The following is a 26,125-nucleotide window of genomic DNA, read 5'->3' on the forward strand; positions in this document are numbered from 1 at the left end:
TAAAGCCCATTTCTTGGCAATATAAAACTATTCAAAATCTATTCAGTCACATATATGCAGAAATTAAATCCTCATTGCATGATAAAGATGCCTTCCAATCTTTTTTTCTCACAGAAAGAACTTGAATACTCACCTCAATTATTCAGATTTTAAAAATCAAAGTCTTTTTGACAAGTTATAGCTAACAGGAGAGAAGGCCAGTGAGGTTTATCTGGCCACTAACTGCCCTGTAAATACATGATTACACATTCCTAGAATACAAATTAGTCCTCCGGCATCCTAGAATCTGGTATGGATTAGGGTCTGTATCCCAGGGGTTCTGTGTCAGCTCTTCCTCTGGGTTTCTGTGTTATTGCTAGAGTTGAATATTAAAACTGGCCTTATAGCATATTCACAATAGAACGAGGGTCTGGATTGCACTAGACAAGTACCAGCACTTTGACCTCCTTGCCTCCTTTTTTAAAAATGTAGGCGGCACTCATTATTCAGGTTTAAAACTAAATCTGACAAGTTCTTTAAGAGATACCAAGTGAAATCTGCAAGGCCCAGACAAGAGCTCCACTTCTTAAACAATATGTGTGTGGAGGCTGTCAAAGGTATGGCAATGACCGAGCTCCAGTTAGAAATTCAGGCCATCTAGAGTTAAATGACGGTGTCCTGGTGAAATTACAGCAAAGAAAACAAAGATTGAACAAAACATCTTCAACTGAAATTTCTAACTGTTAAATCATATTAGAGAATATAGAAGCAAATTTGGTAAACAGGTTTTGAATTTAAGTGAGAAGAATAAAGCCCTAAATTGGATAATGGTAGTGGAAACAGATAATTCAGAAGTAAAATCTAAATATTTGCAATGGACTCAGTATGGTGAATAAAGTTGATAAGATGAAGAGGATATGGGATAACTTCAAAAACTCTGTAAAGTATCTTATTTGGCTGTTTTGGCATTAAATGAGCTATTAGATTATGTCCTTGAAATTGAGATTAAATATGCTGTTTAAAGAGATATTTAAAACTGTAGGATAAATGTATCTTCCTGCAATGATAATTTAATAATTAGAAAGGAAAATAATCCATGTGTATTTATTAATAAATTATAAAATTGCAGTACATTTTCTGCATCAAATATAAAATTTCATAAATTTTTCATGTTTGACTTTCGCCCTAAAGGACCCTTTGTAGCAAGAGGGAGACAGGGAAGAAGGAAGTGAGAAGGGAGGGAGACAGGGAAGAAGGAAGGGAGAAGGGAGGGAGGGAGGGAAGAAGGAAGGGAGAAGGGGGGGAGGGAGGGAAGAAGGAAGGGAGAAGGGAGGGAGGGAGGGAAGGAGGGAGACAGGGAAGAAGGAAGGAGGGATGGAGGGAGAAGGGAGGGAGGGAGGGAGTTGATTTAGTCTAGGGGTTGCCTATGATTCTGAAGCACGAAAATAAAGTGTTAAAGCCTTTCTAACTTTGTTTTTCATATTTTAGGTTTTATTAAAAGATATTTCAATATGAAATCTTTGTATCAATAGTCTGCATTACTTTTTTAGTAATTGCTTAAATATGAAAATAAATAAAACTGCTAAACCTAAAATTAAAAATCACTTATAACTTTTTTTCAAAAATTACAAAGTAAGCAACAAAAGATCCCCCTAAATGTCTCACCTTTCAACTCTTACCCCTGCCTAAATCTCCCCACAGAGGTAGTCAGTGTTGATTGTTGGTATATGTTATTCCAACCATTTTCATATATTTATTCCTTTCTATATATACATTTTTAAATGACTGTGGAAATTTAGCTATTCCATCCGGACTCTCTAAAGAATCTGCTGAACACTTAGTACATGGTATTAAGTGATCCTTACTGTCAGCGTTTTTCTAACATCGAACTTTTTCTTTCAAAATTGTAGCAGTTCTTCACCGACTCTAAAAGTATTTCACAAACAGACTTCAAAAGATCTCCCCTTATCTAAATTCTTAAAGTAATTTCCTATAATATCCCCAAGAAGAAAAGAAAACTTTGCAGTTAAATGCAGGCTTCCACCCTGAGTCTGCCACTTTCTGATGGCTCTGGTTGGGACAAATAATTAAACCTTTTTCTGCTGCAGTTGTGGGTAATACAAAACATAAAATAGAAAAATAACATCTACTCCATGGATTGCTCTTAAGATCAAATCGTGCACTTTTGAAAGCAGGTAGCTCCCAAGCTGTTACGTAGGAACAACTTGAATTGTTTGTCAGTGAATTCTTTCTACTGGACTCTGCTCTTTCTCATGTATATTCCTTGTCTTCCCCAAGTCCCTCCACGTCAAAGAAACCTGTTTCCATTTCAACAGTCAATAGTGCCTTGATTCATGGGGATCATGCCAGGGGGTGATCATGCCAGGGGGTGATCCCAGGAGTCTTGTTTTTTGAGTCAGGGTCTCACTCTGTTGCCCAAGCTGGAATGCAGTGACCTGACCATAGCTCACCACAGCCTAGAACTCTTCGATTCAAACAATCCTCCCACCTCAGCCTCTGGAATAGCTGAGGCCACAGGCATACATCACCGCACTCAGCTAAGTTTTTGGGGTTTTTTCTGTATTTTTGTAGAGATGAAGTCTCACTATGTTGCCCAGGCTGGTACTGAACTCCCGGGCTCAAGCGATCTTCCTGCCTCAGTCTCCAAAAGTGCTGAGAGTACAGGCCTGAGCCACCATGCCCAGCCCCCTATAAATATTTCTTAAATGACAACAGAGAGGATTCTCCCAAGTATCATAGAGCTGGCTTTCAGGTCATCTATCCCCAAAAGTTAGCAACTTTAAAGGTAAATGGTAGTCATAATTTTTAAATTTGTCTATCTTATCTTTTCTATCATTTGTATATTCATATATGAATGTGAACCATATACATTTATGCCTATAGTACATATTCAGGAACTAAAAAATAAATGTTTTCCAAATATTAAGATAGTCATGCCAAGATAAGATTCATAAAATTACTTATGTCAAATGTGTAATATACATACCAATGAAAACTTATTTATATGTTCTATATTTTAGAGTATAACATGAATCTAACAGAATTCAGATGACACTAACTTAAGGAGAAGTTGCAAACCATAAAATTACAATTAGAAGTAATCTATAAATTAAGTGACATAAAATTCCTTAAGAAAGAATGAAATAGCCAGGCCTCTTGGCTTGTGCCTGTAAGCCCAGCAACTCAGGAGCCTGAGGCAGAAGGATTGCTTGAGGCCAAGAGTTGAAGACAAGCCTGGGCAATGAAGGGAAACCCTGTCTCTACAAAAAATAAAAGAGAATTAGCAGGACTTGGTGACATGCACCTGTAGTCCCAACTACTTGGGAAGCTAAACCAAAAGGGTCCTTTGAGCCCACTAGGTCAAGGTTGCAGTGAGCTATGATCACACTACTGCACTATTACAGCCTAGGCAACAGAATGAGACCCTATCTCCAAAATTAAAGAAAAAAAAAAAAAAAGAGGAGAAGGAGATATGCCCAGGGGGTTAACAAAATAGGTCACCATGGACATTTACATTTGAAAGCAATATTTGCTTAGGATAAGCCAAGATGCTTATAAGGATATAAGCTGCCTGTTGACAATTCAAGGTGGATAGCATTCTATAATGACTCACAATATTTGCCAACCCTCCCAAACCTTTGCTTCACTAAATGTTTGCTTAAGATGAAGAGTCTGGCATTATGCATAAATGTCGGCATTTACCTGGGAGAATTTCCCTTCAGAGCGCCATGAGGTGACACAGCAGTGCCCCCATGGTACACTCTGAAGGAACCTAAAGGACCATTGACCTGAGCACGTTCTCCTCTTGTGACTTTCACCACCTTCCCCGCCAAGGGTGTGCCCCCCAAAACAGCAGTGGTCTGTAGATGTGAAATTAACATGCGAATGTGCATTTCATTTTACCTTATATTTTTGCACCCTAACAACTTTCAAAGCTAGTTTGAAGCTGTATGCAATAAAAGCATAGTACAATTGCCCAAAATCAATTAAGAAAATATAGAAGATCAAACCAAGTATAAAAAGCTTTGAACTTGAAATGTTTTCTCAATTTACTACCTTTGTCCTTTCTCTTACAATCTTTACCTCCTAGGACAGAGAATCTATCTTCTTCCCAGCTATGTCCCTGGCCTATAAAAGAGGTGCCTGGCATATAGCAGGCACTCAATAAATAAATGCTGACTGAATAAAACAATGAGAAAAGTAAGCAAAAAAAAAATTTTTTTAAAACATCTGAATTTCTATGACGGAAAATTTAACCCTGAGCTTGCTAGTATCCATGTGAAAGCGTCATCGAAGTTTACCGAATTCTTTGTCTAATAGAATTGCCAGAAAATAGGATAAATGCTTTTCTAGTTCCAAATTTTTTCATAAGAAACTGTCTTTGAGGGTAATGAGAAACATTAATATCCATGTCTTTATAGATACCTTTTTTTTTTTTTTAACACAATGTCTGACCTATGACTGATTTCGTATTAGCGAAATGAGCAGGTAAAGTGTATTTTATATGTAGACGCTATGTGTTGTAAGTATACACTAACATTTAGCACTGATTACTCTATCAAGTTCTTACCAGAAAATAGAGCCTGGGGCACAAGTAACAGTTGATAAAATTGAGGAAAAACCTAGTTTAAAAGCAGAATAACATTTAGTTGCACTCAGGGGCTCACATCTGTAATCCCAGAACTTTGGGAGGCCAAAGTAGGAGGATGCCTCAAGTCCAGGAGTTTGAGACTGGCATGTGCAAAACAGGGAGACCTCGTTTCTACAAAAATATATTTTAAAATTTAGCCAGGCCTGATGATGCACGCCCGTAGTTCTAGCTACTCAGGAGAAGGAGGCAGGAGGATCCCGTGAGCACAGGAATTCAAGGCTACAGTGAGCTATGATCATGCCATTTCAGTCCACGCCAGGAGACAGAATGAGACCCTCACTCCAAAGAGCAGAATAACATTTAGCTGAAGAGAGCATGTCCCAGAGAAATGCCGCAGCAGGTTCTGGGAGGCTGAAAGCAAATCAGACATCAGAACATTTCCTGCCTCATGGCTTTGTTCATGTGTCTGTCAAATCCTATCCAGGGCTCAAACCACATTTCAAACACCCGGTATTTCTTAGCTTTTCTCCATCATCTGCTGTAACCTAGACAGTGTGCTAAGCATTTGCCATACAAAGACGGCAGTCACAGCTCCTGCTTCCATGGGGCTCACAGTTGAATGAGGAAAGCATTCTCTAAATAAATACGTGTAATTTAATATAATGACTGCTATGAGAAACGCAATGCGAAGCGACATGCTTGGAAGAAGCAGCAAACTATGTTGACTGGGGAATCGTTAGAAAGTACCAAAAAGTGGTAAAATTTAAGAAAGTTTTCAAGGATGAACTGGAGGTTGAAAAACAGAAAGAGGGCCAGACGCAGTGGCTCACGCCTGTAATCCCAGCACTTTGGGAGGCTGAGGCAGGCAGATCACAAGGTCAGGAGATTGAGAATATCCTGGCTAACACGGTGAAACCCCGTCTCTACTAAAAATACAAAAAGTAGTCAGGCGTGGTGGCGGGCACCTGTAGTCCCAGCTACTCGGGAGGCTGAGGCAGGAGAATGGCGTGAATCCAGGAGGTGGAGCTGGCAGCAAGCCGAGATTGTGCCACCACACTCCAGCCTGGGCGACAGAGTGAGACTCCGTCTCAAAAAAAAAAAAAAAAAAAAAAACAAAGAAAAGAAAAGGAGAAAGGAAGCACATTTTAAGCAAAAGGAGCAGCAAGTGCAAAGGTGTGAAGACCAGAAAGAACCTGAAATGTCTGAGGAATGGTGAGTGGGCCAGAGAGGCCTGAGTGCATGTGTGTTAGTGATGATGGAGGGTGAGGCTGGAGAACTTCCATCAGCTCAGACTGTCCACGGGCACGTTTAACCTGCACATCGTGCTTTGGAGCTTTTCTCATCAGCCAGGGAGCATCACAGGAAAAAAATAAAAACCAAAAGAGGGACGTGACCCAGTTTGTAACTATGATCTGTCTTACCATTTTTATCCCTTACTGCAATTTGTTGAAACTATTTTAATAGCAATTATCATGCTCCTCCTTGTAACTGAGTTATTTTTTATTCTTGTCTAATCCCTCCTCCTGGATTGTAAGATCATTTAAGGAGAATAACTATGCCTGGCTCATATTTGTCCTCCTTGAAGCTTCTCTTGCACAACTAAGCAGTTGCTCCATTGATTTCATGTTCAACTTACTATTCCGGGAAAGGGAAGTAGAAGAAAGGAAGCATGACTATAAGATGGGCAAGGCCAAGGAAGAGTCATTTCTTCCATGGTGAAGAACGCAGCAGAGCTATGCAACTTCAAGCAAATTAAAGAACAGTTGTGGTTGGCCGGGCACAGTAGTTCATACTTGTAATCCCAGCGCTTTGGGAGGCTAAGGCAGGCAGATCACAAGGTCAGGAGTTCAAGACCAGCCTGGCCAATATGGAAAAACCACATATCTACTAAAAACACAAAAATTAGCTGGGCATGGTGGCAGGCGCCTGGTAATCTCAGCTACTTGGGAGGCAGAAGGATCCCCTGAACCTGGGAGGCGGATGTTGCAGTCAGTCGAGGTCACATCATTGCACTCCAGCCTGGGTGACAAAGCGAAAGACTCCATCTCAAAAAAAAAAAAAAAAAAAAAAAAAGAATAGCTGTGGCTAATGAGTGTTTTAGGAAAAATGACAGTTAAGCTAAACTGCTAATACTGCAGGTGATGGATAAGACAAGGATGAGAAAAAGAAGCAGTAGAAGAATTTCTAGGAAATTCAGATTCTTTCCGAGAAAAGGGAAGAGGCAGGGGACGGGACAATTTAAAGATGCCAAAGAATCCTTTATTCCTGAAAATTTCAAAATCTTTCAATGCTACTTACTAGAGTAGAAACACTTTAATGGCTTTGGTGTGTACCTCATTTCCTCTTCACTCATTAACAGCAGTATTAGTGGGTCATTTTAGTCTATTTCATCTTCTGTGTCTATCACACCAGCATAGAATTACCAAGAGCACTGTTTGACAGAAAACATGAAATCTCAGGCAAATGATGGAGATATTTGTGGTTGTGTTACATTCCTTTTGATTTTGACCTTTTCACTTTGGAGTGCTGACTGACACGGAAATCTCTGAAGGACAATTTTCCAGTGAACTTGGCCCACTTGGAAACCGCCCTTGTTCATCCTCCTTGAATGAGCATTTTCCCTAGCCCATGTGCATGTTCCCACAGCAATAACTGGGTTGCAAATTAAGCCTGAACCAGATATGCCATAGAACTATTATTTTCTTTTTCAATGTGCAAGCAGTTTTAAAGCTACACCTAATCCCGACCACTGGATCCTGTCAGACGGCGCCTCTTTAAAACCAAACTATGAGTTAATAAGCAGGTGATATATTCTGCCTCCAGCAAACACTCCCTTTAAGAATTGAAAGTGTTTTCATCATTCAGACGTTTGCTTTAAGTTTTCTCATATAATGCGTCTTGTGAAGTTTTAAAATGTATCATATTATGTTTATTTGAAACTAAAATACAATTGAATTAATAGTAGAACTCTGATTTCTGACCCACAGTTTTGTTAGTCTGATACATTGCTTAGGATTCTCAATTATGAAAACTACAATGGTAAGATGGTAAAGTACATAGAACATAAGCTCTGGAGTTATTCCCTGAGCTTAAACCTTGGTTCTCCCACTCAGATTTTCTGCCTCTATTTCCTTCTTTCTAAACCAGAGGCTGCTGTGAGGATTTTAAATGAAATAATCTACATGATGACTCTGGGCACAATGCCCACCTCAGGGTAAGCAGTCCATTATTAGTCATCATCATTATCAATTATCGTGATTATTAATAGCCTTTATATATATCTTATGAATTCATCAGGCAGCTAATGTTCTGTAGAAGGGGTTGACAATTTTTTTCTGTAAAAGTGCAGGTAAATATTTTAGGCTTCATGTGCCATACAGTCTCTGTTGCAACTACTCAACTCTGACATTGGTTCAAAAAACAAAAGACAATCTCTACATTCAAACTCCTACCCATGAATTCCAACCCAGCATATATGTCAAAGGTCACCTTTTCCTTGACCGTATTTTCAATGGCCTTGCTCACTTCCCTCCCATTTTACCTGCATGTCAAACCGGGATCATCTATCTCTGCTGGATGGCTTCACCTGGATGGCTGAGCTCTGGTGGAGAGAATCGCACAATCACACAGAGTAATGACACTATAAAGACATCACATCTAACTTCAACCAGGCCCTCACCTCTGCCCATAAATCCTTCTTAGGAAACTTCTTTCTCCCTTTTTCTACAACAGCTATTTCAAATCATCTTCTGTCCTCATAAACTTCCAATGCACAGAAGTCTCAGTATGGGAACTCTCCTTTCTTTCTATTACAAATTTTGCAGAGAATCTCACCTTTCTCTTTCTCTCTCTCTCTTACCGCCTTCCCCCCTCCCCCGCCCCACCCCAACACACACACCCTTTGTTACTTCTCTCCTTTAACAATGAAAGAACTGCCCCCTTCCTACTGGAAGCTGAACACCTCATACTCCATTTGTCCTACAATAACTCATTTCTTCCTACATCTTTTGAGAGCTGACCTATAAATCATCCCACTTTCTTACATTTATTGTCAGCTTCTCTCTTCTTACTGCCTAATTCGGTTTGTGTAAAACACGTTATAGTGCTCTATTCTAAAAATGTACAACAAACCTCACCGGAGTCTATACTTTTGTTCAACTACTACCTTCTGTCTCTCCTTCTTTCTATGATCTTTTCAAAACAATCCACCACACCTGTAATATTTTCTTTCTTTCCTTCTTCTTTCCTTTCCTTCCATATAGCAACCTGGCTTATATTTCTGTTGCGTACACCAAAAGTGCTGTTGCGATGGTGCTAAATATTCCCAAGTTGCTAAAATCCAAAGGACACGTACTGCTTCCTGAGATATTCTCTCCCAGCTCTCGTGACATCTAGCTCTCCCTGCTTCCCTTTGATTATTTGAAGGATTCTATCTTCTCCTTTTTTCCTCGATAACCTTATGCATTCCCATGTCTTAATGTGCCACCCATAGGCTAATAATCCCCAATCCGGCTCTGCTCTTCCTTCTCCTGGGCTCTAGATCAGCATCTCGAATCACCTAGACATCAACACCAGAGTTACCAAAGGTCCCTCAACTGCAAAAGGCTCAAATCAAAATCAAGCTTGAAAAAAAAAACTTGGCCGGGCGCGGTGGCTCAAGCCTGTAATCCCAGCACTTTGGGAGGCCGAGACAGGAGGATCATGAGGTCAGGAGATCGAGACCATCCTGGCTAACACGGTGAAACCCCGTCTCTACTAAAACATACAAAAAACTAGCTGGGCGAGGTGGCGGGTGCCTGTAGTCCCAGCTACTCCGGAGGCTGAGGCAGGAGAAAGGCATAAACCCAGGAGACGGAGCTTGCAGTGAGCTGAGATCCGGTCACTGCACTCCAGCCTGGGCGACAGAGGGAGATTCCGTCTCAAAAAATAAAAATAAAAAAAATAAAAACTTGTTCCTCCACTTGTAGCATGTAAGTTAATGGTACCGTTATCTGGCTGTTGAGGTGAGAAACCTGTAATCCTGCCTCTACATTGCCTCTGCCTTTAATCAATTACCAAGTTCTTTCCTTTCTATCATCTATCTTATGGACCCTGGACCCACTGCTCCTCTGAATCACCAGCTCTCACTTCAGAGTCCAAGATGAACACATCTAATCGCTGTCTAGGCCAAGTGCCAAGACTTGTGTCTGGTCTCCAAGGGGCTGGGAAAGAAAATACTTGGAGATTTCATATCCCATTACAAGTGAGCTCAGTTTCTCACTGAGCCTCAGAACATGAGGAATTCTCCAAAATGAAGATGTCCAGATGATGGCAACCAAAGGTGAAACCATGATAAATGTGCGCACTCCCTGGATTACTGCACAAGCCTTCTCATGGACCGCCCTACTGTCAGTCTTGTCTTCCTCTTCACCTACCTCTGTCCCCCATCCAGGCTGCTATCAGTTATCTCTCAAAAATGTAAGTCTGGTGACATCTCTCACGGACTTAACACTCTTCCTTGCCTACTGACTACTCACAACATAAAATGCAAGCTCTTTGCATGCCTCCAGGCCCTCTCTGCCCTAACTCCTGCTTTCTAGTCTTATCTCTGGTGATTTCCCCATTTCCAGATAGATCTCTGTTTAGCTGAAATGCTTAGCGGAGTTATCTGAGGCTGTCATGCGCTCTCTGGGATCCAAGTCTTAGAATACATTTCTGCCAGTACCCTCTTCACCTCCCTGCTCTTCCTCATCCCTCACACATTATTCTTTCAGCTTTCTCTTTCATAAAATTTTCCTGTTCCTGACCTTGCTGTTGCTTCTTGGTGCTATCACAGCACTCTGTTGTTCTATACCACTGCAGGATGACTATAGCTAACAATAACATACTCTATAGTTTCAAATGGCTAGAAGGAAGACGTTGAATGTTCCCAACACAAAGAAATCATAAATGTTAGAGATGAATATGCTAGTTACCCTGATTTGATCACTATACATGATATGTACTGAAACATCACTAGGTACCCCATAATTATATACAATTATTATTTGTCAATTTAAAAAATAAAATACAATTTTAAAAAGACATACTCAATTATATAGGGTTATTATTTATTTGTAATTTGTATTAAGTTCCATGAGGGCAAAAACCTTTTCTTTTTCAAGGTCCCTAGCACACTACCAGGCATGTAGTATATAGTCCATAAATACATTTTGAATGGGTAATTCTGGTCCATGTAGTACATCTATCCCAGCTTAGTCTTCACAATTTAGCCATGTCAAGAATCAAAGGTTTTGTTGCAATTATCTCCTTGGATTTTAGCCTACCACAGGTTTGGTTGACACAAAATGTTTTTCAATCTCCTTTAGCACTGATTTCAACTGAATTTCTTTCAGGCCACAATAAATAAATAAAAACTGAATTTCTTTCAGGCCATAATAAATAAATAATAAATAAATAAATAACACAGTAGCTTTCTTTCAAAAAGAAATAAATTTTACAAGAAATGCAATAAATGAAAATATAGTCTGTTGTGCCTTGGTACACAAACATACTTTCAGCCTCCGAGTCTCCCCCTCTCCACCTTCATGTCTCTTCTGGATCCATGTTACCTAACGGCTCATCTCCCCACACCTTGTAAGAGTTGATCCTGATCCTGGCTTTCCCTAAAGTTATCTACCATGTGTGCTGACTGAGGGGTCAATTGTACTTCAGAGCTCATTACTGAGAGAAACCTGGCTGCCTTGGTAGGACAAACTATAAAATGTTTTGAAATATACAAAATGGTACTGGGTGTCCTTGCAATAGAATGCTGGATTGGCTCTGGTGGACCTTTCAGGGTCATCTAATTCCACAGGGGTCTATGCCTTTTATTGTCTTTACAATTTTACAACTCTGTAAGTTGGAAAAATCTAAAAACAATGCAAATTATACTGGTACATAGATATACAAATGATTTTTTCTAGTAGAAATGCTATAGATTTCCACTCTTATAAATGATTCCAAACCAGTTTCAAATCTATGACCAACTTCATTTCAGCATTCCTGATTGCCTACATGTGTCTCATCTTCAGTGTCTCCTTTGAAATGCTTGTAATATATTACTGATTTTTTCAATTGTTAAATACAAACTCGAATACATGTTATTTGATTTTTACAGGTTGACTATACCTTTGCCTTTTCAAAATCATACTTTAACTGCCCGTTTCTCATGAAGAAAATATATTCAAGTGTTAAAAATATACTGAATATAATTGTTCTCCATATATAAGCCATATCTGAGTAACTGGAGACCAGTCAGAATGTTTCTATCCTGCAGCACAGACAGGACAAAGGAATTAGAGTGATATCTGGGTTGGTAAAGTCAGGGAGAATGACGACATCCTCTGAAGGACTAAGGATTTACTTGAAGAACAGTGTGAAATATGGTTCAGTAGATAGAGTAGGGCTAGCATATGGGGAATCTAATAATTCAGGCACAAAAAAGTAGCTATCTTTCTAAGAAGACATCTAAGGCAAAAGTACAGTATTCCACTTAAGAAAATGGGGTATGTTAATATTGAGTTTCAGGATCTCAGATTAAATATCCTGTTTAATCAGCATGTCTATGACTCACTGCATCCAATGAAGCAGCAGGTTCTTGAGGTGGATTTCTACAACCCCCTCGACTCTTGCATAATGTTTTTTGAAATTAGAGATTTTCTTAGACGGGAAGATACTTCTATATAAGCAACTCAATTCAGTCCTCTGAAGACACACCATTTCTGGGAAATGTCTCACCAAGTTTACTCCTGACTGACACGAGGTAGAAAGTCGAGGTTCACCACATCCAGGAAGCTTCCATTATTCACTCCTAGACACAGTCTTGTGGCAGACATCACTGCTGATGTTTTCTAGCTCTTCCCTCTCAGTATTCTATGAACAATATACAGCAAAAGAATGGCACACTTCGAGTAACGAGGAGTCATTGCCTCACAATATTTAGTTCAAAATGTCAGTGGAATTTAAAGCTGTAATAGCTTACAGATAATGGAACACCTTTTACTTAATTTTGCTGATATTCCCATGTAAGTGTTCTATGCCAGGCCTCTAGTTCTCTCTCACGCCCTTTAAGATTAGATTAGGCTCTCATAGCCCCTAGGTTTTTCTCACTTTCCTTTAAAGTCTTATCAAAATTTTATATTATTAATATATTATGTGTTTAATATCTTCTCTGTCTTCTCCACTTTACTATCTCCCATGACTTTTAACTCCTTGAATATGATGACTGTGTTGTTAAGTCTGGATCAAGGGTCAGCAAACTTCAGCCCCTGAGCCAAATCCATCCCAACCCCTTTTTTTAATATGACCTGCAAACTAAGAATGTTTTTCTCATATAAAAGCTGTTGTTTAAAAATCAAATATCAAAATAATAATAGTTTTAACACATTAAAATGATATAAAATTCAAATATGAGTATCCATAAAGTTTTATTGGCACACAGTCATGCTCATTCATTTCCATATCACCTATGGCTAGTTTCACGCTCATGCAGAGTTGAGTAATTATAACAGACTGGACAGCTCACAAAGTCAAGAGTATCTACCATCTGGCGCTTCCCAGAAAAGTTTGCCCATCCCTAGCATACAGCACAGCTGTACTTCTAGCACCTGAAATGTAATAATAAGTAATTACTACCATCTATTGGACTGTTGAGTGAATGACTATGAATGAACACAACTGGAGACAATAGTTTCAAAGATTTCACTGAAAACTATACATAAATTAAAATTGGAATCCTTAAAATGCATTTTGTGGTTTAGAGTTAGACGATCAGAGTCAGATTTACTAAAAATATCAACATTCTATTGATCTCATTACATTAATCAAATTAGAGTTTGAGTAAGGTGGGCAGGGGGCTGGCTGTGAGCCCTATCCTACTAACAGTGCCTACTGCACACATCATCTTTTTGAATGATTTGATACTGCTTAGTGAGATATTTGATAGCACTCACAGGGCATGTATTAAAATCATAAAATGATGAACACAAGTATACTTGATATTTCTTCCAACTTGTAGAATAAAGAAAACTTATTCACTTTAATGTTTCTCTCAATTTGTGACTTAGAACTTCTATGATAAAATGGGGAAAAATCATTGCTACTAATGACATTCTATGCTGTCTTTCAGAGCATAAGAAAACAGTTGCCGTTGCCTCTGGTCTTCCTATTGAAAGCAGACACAGAGTGCATGAAGACCGTTCAACTATGTCAGGGACCTCCTCCCGTGAGTCCTTCTATGACTCCCTCTCAGACATGCAGGAAGAAAGCAAGAATGCTGACTTCTTCCCAGGCCTTTCTGCTTTCCTCAGCCAGGAAGAGATCAACAAGAGTCTTGACCTGGCCCGGAGAGCCATAGCCGACTCCGAAACAGAAGATTTTGACTCCGAAAAGGAGATCTCGCAGATTTTCAATACTTCCCCTGCAAGCTTCCATGAAAACCCTTCCCATAAGACCAAATTGGGTGAACACACCTCAGGGAGACCTCAGGATAACAGGTCAACACCTGTCCAGCCTCTGGCAGAAGAACAAACTAAGATTATCTCTTCACCTGTTTCAAAGAGGAAACCTGCCATGTCACCCCTGCTCACCAGGCCCAGCTACATCCGGAACCTCCGAAAGGCTGAAAAGCGTGGTGTAAAAGCTCCCAACACAAACATAAAGCCCAAAACACCACATCAAGGAAAGGCTGGCCCCCAGAGCCAGCTGTGTGACAAGGCAGCTAATTTAATTGAGGAGCTGACATCCATATTTAGAGAAGCCGCAAAGCCAAGAAACAGAAGCCCAAATGGGGAGTCCTCGTCACCAGACAGTGGGTACCTGTCTCCTAAAACTCAGCCGTCAGCCCTGCTGAGTGCCTCAGCCAGCCAGAGCCCTACGGAAGACCAAGGGGAGACAGAAAGAGAGGTTAAGTCCCCTGGGGCCAGGCATTGCTACCAGGCCAACCAGGACCTGGCAGTGCCACGCAACCGCAAGTCTCACCCACAGCCCCACAGTGCCCTCCACTTCCCAGCTGCACCTCGATTCATCCAAAAGCTGAGGAGCCAAGAAGTAGCAGAAGGGAGCCGAGTTTATCTGGAGTGTAGAGTCACTGGAAACCCCACTCCTCGAGTCAGGTATGAATTTTTTTGTTATGCACAACAAATGACTTTGTTGACTTTGGTGTTACTTTAATATGGGAGGAAGAAAGATTTCCTGTGTCATTAGCCCTCTGGAGACTGAGGAAGAGTACTTACAAGGAGAGCAGCAGCCCAGGATCACCACTACGAGTGGTGCTAGTTGTCCCTAGGTGGATATATCTGTGGTCATGCCCCCTCTGTGCTATGGAGAGACGGCAAAGGACTTGAGCAGGCAGAGAGGAGTGGAAACAGTTTGTTCTCTAAGACGGTGGAACTAGTATGGAGTAGGCACACTTAAGATATGAAACTGATTTACTCGAAGTACTGTGAAAAGTGTGTGTATATTTGAATATGAGTTGCTAAAGATGGTTGAAAGCATGGCTAAAACTAGCAGCTATCCAGAAGCGAAAGGCACAAGTGTGTAGAGGCCTACCTTCAGATTAGTCCCCAATAACTCATAAAAGGGAAAATAAATATCGAGGCCTACTTGAGGGGGGAGAGTAGGAGGAGCCTGAGGATCAAAAAACTACCTATCAGGTACTAATCTCATTACCTGGGTGACAAAATAATCTGTATGCCACAGCCCTGCAACATGTAATTTACCCATGTAACAAACTTGCACGTGTATCCCCGAACATAAAGCTTAGGGAAAAAAAAAAAAGATTCTCATACACAAGAAACAAAAATCAAACAAAAATTATCCCCCAAATGGATAATCCAGTCTCAGGCATGGACTAAATCGGCACATATTCAGTAACATAAAGCACACACGCACCCCTTCAATGTGATGCAAACAAGGAAGGCAGAACTTTCCTAAGAAAGAAAGATAAACCAAGTCAGGAGCTCCCCAGGTCTGTCTGTTATTCCTACACAGGCTCTGGTCACTAGAGCACGGAGACAGCAAGAAATAACAATGAAGAGAGTATGCACTTAGAGTTAATAAGCACTCACACCACCATGTTCATTAGAGTTTCTATACATTCTTCTGACTTCATTGTAGACAGTATACCTTCCCCTGTGCAAAGATGTTAAGGGAAAAGAGACCCTGGTGTCCCCCTGCAGGGTTTCCGGTCATGATTCCATTGCCCAGCTGTGGGACCTTCGTCAAGGTACTCTACCCCTCTGTGACTCAGTTTCTTCGTCTGTGAAATGGGAAGTATAAATAATACCTACATCATTCTGTTTTATGATTAAATAAAATAGTACATGGGGGAAAATTAAAGCAGTGCCTCGCAGCTAGTAACTGCTGCATTAGTGTTACCTATTATCTTCATTATTTCTCATTTCTTAATTGTATTTGGCAAAATGAAAATAACATAACAAGTCAGGATTTTATTACAAAAATAATGAATCTTCACTTATCTTGGAAGTTTTGCTTTTATTCATGCAGAATGCTTTACCTAAATTACATAAATATTTAAAAAGTTAACTCAATGGCCGGGCGCAGTGGCTCATGCCTGTAATTTCAGCACTTTGGGAGATCGAGGTGGGTGGATCACCTGAGGCCAGGAGTTCGAGACCAGCCTGGCCAACATGGTGAAACCCCCTCTCTACTAAAAATATAAAAAATTAGTTGGGCATGGAGGCATGTGCCTGTAATTCCAGCTACTCAAGAGGCTGAGGCACGAGAATCACTTGAACCTGGGAGGCAGAGGTTGCAGTGAGCCAAGATCACACCACTGTACTCCACTTCAGCCTGGGTGACACAGAGAGACTCTGTCTCAAAAAAAAAAAAAAAAAAAAAAAAAAAAAAGTTAAAATTATTTGATTTGGAAAAAATGGTAAAGTAGACATCACTGGCTAAAGATTGAATTGAAACACTGGTACTTTCTTATTAATTGCATTTCGCAGATCACAAACTCCCCTGTATCTCTGATCCTATGCTCACTAACACAAGCTTTGCTAGTGTTGGTTTCTTAATCTGATATCATTGTGCACACACATGAAGTAAACATTAGCATTACTGGCTGAAAAGCGGTGTGATTAGAGGTGGGCAATTTTTTCCCCCGACCAATCTATTCAACTAATTCACCTTGAGTCAGCTTTACAGCAAGTTTCTTTAAGAAACTGACAGCAGGGGGCAGTAAAAAACTTTTTAATGTGTTCATTTAATTAAATATGTCATTCTAAATTTTGCATTTATATGTTATTTATGTAGATTATTTATATACATGAAGAATTTGTTTTTTACACTTTACCTTTGATAGAAATGAATGTTTCAGATTCTATTTAGATTTTTTAACCTACCAATCTTGCCAACAAATAATTTTCATTAGACATTCATTCTCATGTCACTCAAAACAGTTCCACAGGGTTTCAAACTACATATAGTTCTACCTACATTTACTTCCAAAATAACCCTTAAAGTATACTACAACCTTTTAAAAAATGACAGAAAGCAGTACATTTAGCATTGAAGGATTAACTCAAATGAGCAGACCATAATGACTGTATTAAAATTCACTTAACCATTTGGTGATTCTAGGGGTCATCAAATTCACACTTCTGCCTCTTTGGGGGTAGCGGAACTAAAATTTAATTTCGTTACTGTCTGCAGTATTATTAACTAGTTTTCTCTTATCCTGCAGTCTATGAAAGTCCAAAGTTGACAAATTACACCCTTCTAGAATAATTAAGTCTCATAAAATGTTCCATTGTTGAAAGTTAGCTGGTCATGTTTGTATCCTGTAGAGTTTTTTGGGGGTTGTTTTTGTTTTTGTTTGAGAGGGAGAGTTTAGATTCACACTGAATTTTCTTAATTTCTGTTGCAAAGATCTTGATCCTCCTTGTCACATATTTGTAAGTGTACCAGACGCCTAAGAACATTGAGCTCTTTTGACCACATGAGACATATGACAATCATAAGAGACAATCTTTGAAGGAAATTTTCTATCAGGAAGAAAACCTTTATTAAAGATTTCCTGCAATGGGGCATTTTAGAACCTGGCTCAGACTATATCAGTCCAGAGGACCTAGGACCTGGAGCTTAGGCAGACCTATTGATTGGCAGGCCATCTCCTGAGGTCATAGAAGCAGTTGACAGACGTGTGGAGAGGCAGGGGATGTCAGGAGAATCTAAAGCAAGCCATAAGCAGAAGCCCAAGAGACACTAGTTGGTGAGAGCAGAGACACTCCTCATTGTTGGGTAGTCGGCAGCTGTACTGGGAGGTGAGTGAGGTATGGTGCCAAGAAGCTTGGCACTTGGCCAATGGAAAGGTCCAGGCTGACTTATAGGGAATGCACCACAGGAAAACATGGCAGCAGACAGTAGGATCAAGATACAGGAGCTGGAACACAGGGAGAAACCTTTACCTTGCAAGAGTTTAAGCAAGTGAAAGTTAGGACCATAGCTCCAGAAAGACAAAAACAACAGAGCAGAATCTTAGTGACTAAACTGGGTCCAGATTAGGGAAACCAACTGCTAGGTTAACATGTCTGGGCTACTAAGCAGCTAGCTGGAGCTTAAACAATAGAGATTGTTTGCTTTGGAAAGCTGGCATGATGAACCTTACAAATGTGGATAAAGTAGCCCCAGCTCAGGGAGGAAGTAACAAAAACTAGGCCAGTCACTTCAAGGCAAGGCATTTGTGCTTCATATACAGCCACTTCGCCCTCTCACACTGTGTGAACACCAGTTATGACTACAAACAGGACTGAAAATATGTTTTCCTCCTTTATTCTTACATATCCAACAAAATCCCAACAACAGAAAGAGCTGATAGAAAAAACTGTATGCATAAAAACGGAAGTTATATACAATTGAGGTAGTATTCACATGATACGCAAATTATATTAACAATTTGAATTACTACATTAAATGAAATCAAGTGAGATTTTTTCTCTGCTTATGCTCAAATGTTCCATATTCTCATATACTCCTTCTAAACAGCATAACGACCCGTTCCCTGACATCACTCACCTTCCCTGTTCTCTCCACTCTTGACTTTTGTGAGTTGGTAAAAAATTTGTGAATAATTTTAGTTCAAAATTACCTCTGGTATTATAAAAAGGAGGCCTTATGTTTTTTAAGGTATTTATTTTTAAAAGTATTATTTATTTATTTTAAAAGTATTTATACCTTTAAAAATATTTTATCAACTGTATGTTTTAAACCATTTAAATGTAAGGAGACTGGAATCAAAAACTGAAATGATATGCTACTACTAGTAATACAAAAATCATTCATTAGTCATGGAGACTGGAGTATAACCCAGCTCTTAGGATTCTTGATCCGGTGCTGCAGTTGTTAATGAGAAGACTTAGCCACTGTCACTGTGGTGTTAGAAGTTATGCATGGCTTACTGATAGCCTCCAGAAATGGAGATAGTAGAATTGCCACCTTTAAAAATCTACGCTTGGAATTCATATTCCAAATATCTTCAAAGAAAATGGTAGCCTGGCAATTTTCCAGTATCTTTCTATACAGAAAAAGAAAACAAAGCCCTTCATGGGTATCCTTCCCTTTTTTTGTATTAAGTTAATAATGGTCAATCAATAGAAAAAAATGTTTTAAGGTGGGGACAGCGTAGAAACATTCAGTGTTGGGTAGCTGGCAGCTGTACGGGGAGGTGAGTGAAGTGTGGTGCCAAGGAGCTTGGCAATTGGCCATTGGAAAAGTCCAGGCTGACGTACAAGGAATGCACCATGGGAAAACATGGCAGCAGGATCAAGACACAGGGACTGGGACACAGGGAGAAACTATGTTATTCTCCATCAAATTACTACAAATAAAGTTATTCTTCAGAAAATAACTACAAATAAAACAAAGCATTCCCATTTTATCTACAAGTAGTCCAAACACATCTTTATATTAAGTTATTAATATAAGGTAAATGTGTACATATGCCAAAAAAACCACTTTTAAACACCCTACTTTTATAGTAAAACTGGAATCCAGCAATGTGCTTTAATAGTCTAAATACAGTTACTCATATCTAATCATAAGACACCTACTAGGTCATCATTGTTAGCCTCGTAAAGTTTTATTTACTATATACAATTAGAAGTAATACAATTATTTCTTTTTATAATCAAAACACAGCATATCCAATGCCTTCAATTAGTTTACATCAGCAAGACTTTGATCATCATCAAAAGCCAAAACAAGAGGATTAGCCATATCAAATCTATGTAACTCTGTCTGTAGAAATTTCCATCTCCTCAAAAACAACAGCAAGTAAAACAAGCCATCAATTTACTTTTCTTACTAAAGGTATCAGTATGTGGTATCTCCCATCTTTTGGCTGGTTTGGTTTTGGAAAATATAGCAACAGCACCAGTAGCCAATAGTTTATGAATATTCAGTGCTTGTAAAGTGAAGATCCAGATGGCTTAGCCCAGGAGTATTGTTGTTGTTAAAGAATATAGTCAACAATGAAATACCAGATAATACCATCAGATTATCAAAATGAAAAAATCCTGACAATACATGTGTTGTTACTGCAACATGAAATGTAAATAGGTACAACCAGTTTGAAGAACTGTTTTATGATACACAATTAACTTAAGATGTGCATACACTAAACCTTTATAGAATACACAATTGCCTACTTGACCTCACTATTTGGATGTCTGATAGTCTTAACCAAATTTGTCCAAAACTAAACTTCTGATTCTCCTCCAAAAACCTTCTCTTTCCAAATCTTCTCCATGTCAACAAAACACAACTCTCCTTCCAGCTCTTCAAGAAAAAACCCTTGAAGTCATCCTTGACCCCTCTTTTTCTCACACCCCAAATCCAATTCATCCAGCAAATCCAGTTGGCACCACCTTTAATGTCTCCAAATCTGACCACTTCACCCCACCTCCATAAATGAGGCTATACGTCAAGCCACCATCATCTGTCTCTTTGTTATTTGCATTACCTTCCAATCCATCTCCTTGCTTTCGTTATTGTACATCACAGTCTACACAGCACTCAGAGTAATTCTTTGTAATGAAATCATGATCACAGCACTGCCCAAACACCATCCAGGAGCTTCTCACTCAGTCTGAGTAAAATCCATAGTTCTTATACATCCTAATCAGGCCTCATCTCTCTGACTTCACCTCTTGTCACTCCCCAAGCTTAGTCCACTCCAGCCACAGTGGGGTTCTTGTCCGGGGCCTGTGCACTTTCTGCTCCCTCTGTTTGTAAATCTCTTTCCCCAGGTATCTGCAGGATTAAATCCTTTATCCCCTTCATATCTCTATCACCTTTACAATATGGCCTCCTATAAATACTCTATGTAAAAGAAAGGTCCTACCTACCCCACTCTCTATTCCACTCTCTTGCTTGTTTTTCTCCATAGATCTCATATGATACACTGTACATTTTGTTTAATTTTTGTAGTTGTCTTTCTTCCTTCACTAGAATATAAAATCCTTGGGTGTAAGGACTTTATCTGTTTTACTCACTTTTGAGTCCTCAGAGCCTAGAACAGTGTCTGGCGTGTAACAGGTGCTCAATAAATTTGTGCTCAGAAAACTGGAAAGAACCTAAATATTTATCAAAGAGAAAATGGATAAATTGTGATATAGTCACACAACAAATGAACTAGAGCTGCATGTATCAGGATATATGAAACTCACAACCATAAAATCAACCAAAGAAAAGAAAGTTGTAAAAACTCACACATAAACTAGATGGACAGATGTTTGCATATGAAATTACATTTGCAAAATAGTACTATTTCAGGCTTATGGATGTAGTAGGAGTATAGAGAAATGTGTGGGAATGAGGAACACTAAATTCCAGACAGCAGTAACCTTCGAAATAAAGCACGCGATTTGTGGAGAGTCAACTATGTTGGCGGTGTTTTATATCTTCAGGCGGGTAGTAGAGACACAGATATAAACTACATCATTTTAATACTTAAGAGGGAAAAATACTGACTTTTATGTTAATCTACTATCCTTATGATGTATCATTAAGTTCAGCAGCAAAGTTTCTAATGAATACTATGATTTACTCCATAAAAACCATCCAGAAAATACCTTGGTGTTAAGCACTGTGAATCGGATAGGTTGGCTTTTAGCCATTTGTCCATATAATTTTGGGGATTGTTTTAGTTATATTTTAGAGCTTTTTAAATTTTTTTTTGTTTTGAATTTATGGTGTTTCAGTAGAATATGTATTCAGTCTTGTGCCATGAATCTTTTATGGTATAGTCTATCTACTTTATTTGCTGCAATTAAAAAATCTATATATGAGCTTCTTGTTTTTAAGGAAAAAGTCTGCATTAGGCACAAACACACACACACACACACACACACTATGGACCTGGTTAGGACTAGCGAAAGGGAATTTGAAAATTAACAAGTGCTGCCTGTCACTATCTCACCAACCCAACTGCCTCTCCTCCCACCTACATACCTAGACAATAGAAACAAGCACATTAGGGCAGAATCCATAAGAAAACAAAATCTAATTTTATAGTTGCCTATTTTCTCATTCTTTTATTTCTTAATTCATTTTAAATCCTTTTTTCTTTCTGTGTATTTACATTGAATTGAAAAAACGAAAGCCTTTCTATTTTGCAGAGGACGATAAATATTCCCTAGAACACCAAATTGCTGATGAACTAGAAAGCAAAACAAATTCAACAAGAGAATGGCACCTTTGGCCAGGCATGGCGGCTCATGCCTGTAATTCCAGCACTTTGGGAGGCCAACGCAGGCAGATCACGAGGTCAGGAGATCGAGACCATCCTGGCTAACATGGTGAAACCCAGTGTCTACTAAAAATACAAAAAATTTACCGAGCATGGTGGCAGGCACCTGTAGTCCCAGTTACTCAGGAGGCTGAGGCAGGAAAACTAGCTATGCCTCTGCAGTAGTTACCTGCAAGGCCATCATTAATGAGAATATTGAGTCTATTTCTGCAGACCTTAGTGAAATGGAGTAATTCAGTATCCAGCAAGCCCAGGAAATATTGCCCTTGTTGCACAGAATTCTTGTTTAATGACTTGAATATTACAGAGTGGCAGCAACTGCCTTATCACCTCTTCTGGTCAACCCATGACACCATGATGTTATGAAAAGCCCATTCCAGCTGTATAAAAGCATAAAGCTGTGACAATGTTGCTCACACTGATATCTTAGTGAACCAAGAAGTAAGGCTGATATGCAAGGCAAAGGTGGACTATCACTATACAGTTAGAAGTTTGAAATGGTTATGACAGTCATCAGTATCTAGTCATGAGTAGCAGTAGCTAAATTAGACAGTAGCATCAGTTTATATCTTAATGGCCAAGTTTCTGGATTTATCAAGAAAACAATAAACACCAAAATAAATTTAGCTGAAGAATAAAGGTAGAGATTTTTTTAATGTCTTTTGCTTTTAATTTGTGGTGTTTCAGTAGAATATTACACGTAGTCAGTCTTGTGCCATAGATATTTTATGGTATCATCTACCTACTTTACTTGCTGCAGATGGCAAAAAACAAAACAAAAAAACCCCACCACCTGTATATAAGAAGCTTCTTCAGATAATCCCTTTGGAATTAAAAGGGCTTTGTGAAACAAGCATCAGAAGAGCTTAGTGGTTGACAGTAGAGGTTCTAGAGCTAGAATGTGACTCCTGGCTCTATCACACATCAGTTGGGTCACTGTGGCAAGTTATTTCAACGTTCTGTGCCTCAGTTTCTTTGTTGGTAAAATGGAAATAATAGAAGTACCTACCTCTAGGGTAATTATGAATGTTAAATCAATTAACACAGAGGAAGAGCTTGAAACTATTAGCACATCGTAGTGTCTTAATAATGTATTATTTTAAAAGTTACTTATTAAAATGTTTACTTTTGTTGTTTATTGTCATTGACTTAGTATAAACTCCCTACACTCTACCTTTTCAAAAAGCTCTGACTCTGTTTCAAAACCTCTCTTTAAAATCTTCAGACTGCCATTCTCTTTTATACTACTAAGTATTCACAATGACATAGAGCCTATGGAGATGGAGCACTTCAACAGCATCAAATAAACAAATGATTTATCAGAAATACATCTTGAAAGTTGCTTTTAACTATTTGTTTGTTGAGTCCTAGATCTGTATCTCAGAGGCAGAATCATCACCAAGGCTGCCATGGAGTAGTGGGATACGTTCCCTTCGTCTCTGTATAACATACTATTTTTTATAAATTTTTACCTCACTTGGCCTTCCATTCCTTCACTGCTGCAGGGTATGGGATCAAAGCCAAAGAAAAGTGATTTGTTTCCATCTCTACTCTTCCTTCATACAACTAATTATCTCCCCATCCTCTCTAAATCTAGAAGCTATGAAGGTTAGGGTACTATGGATTACTGTCGGTTTAGAACGGCCTCCAAAAATAAATTCTCTTTGACTATTGTTTTCTTGCTGCTTTTGAAATTGTTTAGCAATTTCCCTCAGTTTGCTTTGTTAACACTTGCTAAACATTTGCTAGAGTTAATTGAAAGTGGTTCCCCAACACTTTAGCCACTCCTTATTTTTGTATTTCAATAATTTCAGCAGGAAGAAAAATCTAAAAATAATTTAAGTAACAAATGCAGGCTTTTCCTCAGCTAGATAAATCGACCTTTTATTTTGCATTTTCTTACTAAGTATTATACCATACTGTAAAGCTCTCAAAAGGAAAAGGATGTGCTTTTTGGAAGTTTAATTTACTAGTATGCAAACCAGTATCAAATAGTTGTTTTGAAAGAATTTGACCCTGAAGTTTGATACCTTCACAGTGAAAACTACTCAATGTCTCAAATCTTTTCTGCAGAGTCTATTTTAAGTACTTTTCAACATGTTTCTTCATTTGCCTTGGGGCCGTACCTCCTCATGGATCACTGAATCTGCTTAAGCATAATTACAGCAATTCAAGGACTCCATTTAGACATTGCATTCTTTTGACGTTTTGGAGTTACTTTATAAAAACAACTGTAGCAAATACAATTTTAAGTATGAAACTTGATATAGCTTACTGTGCTGACCAAGATGCAAAATAGTTCTACCAGTTGGTGTTCGAATGATGTACAACAATAGAAATGGTTCTTTCCTATTTAATTTCAGTTGATTGGAGCCAAGAAATAGTATCCTATTGGATATCTGCTGAAATAGGACTAAACTACTGGTCTCCTGAACACTGATAGAGAAATCCAATCAAAAGCTTTTCGTGGCCAAAAATAATACTAATTGTAAGTGAAAACTAACTTTGTTCTCTCAGTTATGAGTTCCAATGGTGAAGTCTAGTTCCATATAACAACGTATGGTAAATTAGGCCACAGAAACAAGCTTCCAGTCACTGTTTATATGATCCACATGTTGTGGTCCAAAAAATGTAAATAAAAATACCCTAGGGAATAAGGACTTTTTCCTAAGATGACAGCTTTTAGCCTTGGTTGCTGAAAATGGTGAGTATTTCTAGTGAAATTGAAAGCAAGTCTAGGGAAATGAATTTCCAAGTAACAGAGGAGAATCTTTGAGAAGGAGGAGAAAGAGGAGGGGAGGGAGGGGAGGAGAGGGGAGGGGAGTCGGGGGAGAGGAGGGAGGCGGGAGGGAGGAAAGAGGGAGACATGCAAAGAAAACTCTCATCTGAAGATGAATGGTTCTTTTAAAGTCAGAAAGATCTTCAAAATAATTTTCACCATGATATAGACGTTACAGACCACTGCTTTGACAGAGAATGTTCTAATTGTGTTAGTGCATAGAGAATGCAATAGATACACAGTTGTTGACATCTAGGGAGATGAGACAGAAGATGTTTCAGTTTAACACTTTAACATTTTTGTAATCAGAACTCCTTATAGAAAAGGACATACTTACAACAGATGTCAGATGACTCATTTTGTGGTTGCATTGCTTGTCCACATACAAATTTGGTCAGAATTGTCAGTTTAATTATTTACTTGGTCAGTACTATGTGCTGTTTCTTTATTAGCGGTTCATAAAATAATGGTATCTTGTGGTGATTGCATGTTAGATTCAGTAAATTACAAATTTGTTGTCTCCATTTGAAAAATAACATACTAAGATATGAATAGTTTAGCAAAACTCCCCAATTGTCCAGTTACTGGTAGGGATGGAATTCACACTGAGGCAAACTGGCTCCTGGGTCTGTACTCTTTTGTTTCTAATTTTTATGGCTACATAGTAGGCATATGTATATATGGGGTACACGAGATTTTTTGATACAAGTATGCAGTGTGTAATAATCACATCATCATAGAAAATGAAGTATCCCTCCCCTTGAGCATTAACGAATCAGTACATTTTAACTGCTATACTCTACTGCCACAGCCTTCTCAAGATCTGTCTCAATGGAGTTTGGATGAGTCCTCCTGACCATCAGAAACACCACCATAGATACTGAGCAGTTCTCTAAAAGCAAGCCTCGTGAATGGCTTCCTTCCATTGCCCCCAGACAATGTTAAGAAATCTTAAAAAAGAAAAGAG

The 26,125-nt window shown here is 38.9% G+C and overlaps 1 protein-coding gene across 5 annotated transcripts in view; it reads left to right on the forward strand.

Moving 5' to 3' along the window:
* Nucleotides 1-13,740: 13,740 nt before the first annotated feature.
* The window catches only part of PALLD (palladin, cytoskeletal associated protein), a 422,012-nt gene continuing 409,627 nt past the window's right edge, over nucleotides 13,741-26,125 (forward strand). For 3 of the 5 annotated variants that reach the window (XM_033215643.1, XM_033215644.1, XM_033215645.1), the window contains exon 1: nucleotides 13,885-14,724. In XM_033215643.1, coding sequence (XP_033071534.1) covers nucleotides 14,183-14,724 — 542 coding nt within the window. In that variant the 5' untranslated portion in view covers nucleotides 13,885-14,182. Of the gene's footprint in view, nucleotides 14,725-26,125 lie in introns of all 5 variants that reach the window. The other 2 variants (XM_033215641.1, XM_033215642.1) reach the window with 2 other exon arrangements.

Source organism: Trachypithecus francoisi, unplaced genomic scaffold (assembly GCF_009764315.1).
Source record: "Trachypithecus francoisi isolate TF-2019V2 unplaced genomic scaffold, Tfra_2.0 Lachesis_group1, whole genome shotgun sequence".
NCBI classification, from domain to species: Eukaryota; Metazoa; Chordata; class Mammalia; order Primates; family Cercopithecidae; genus Trachypithecus; species Trachypithecus francoisi.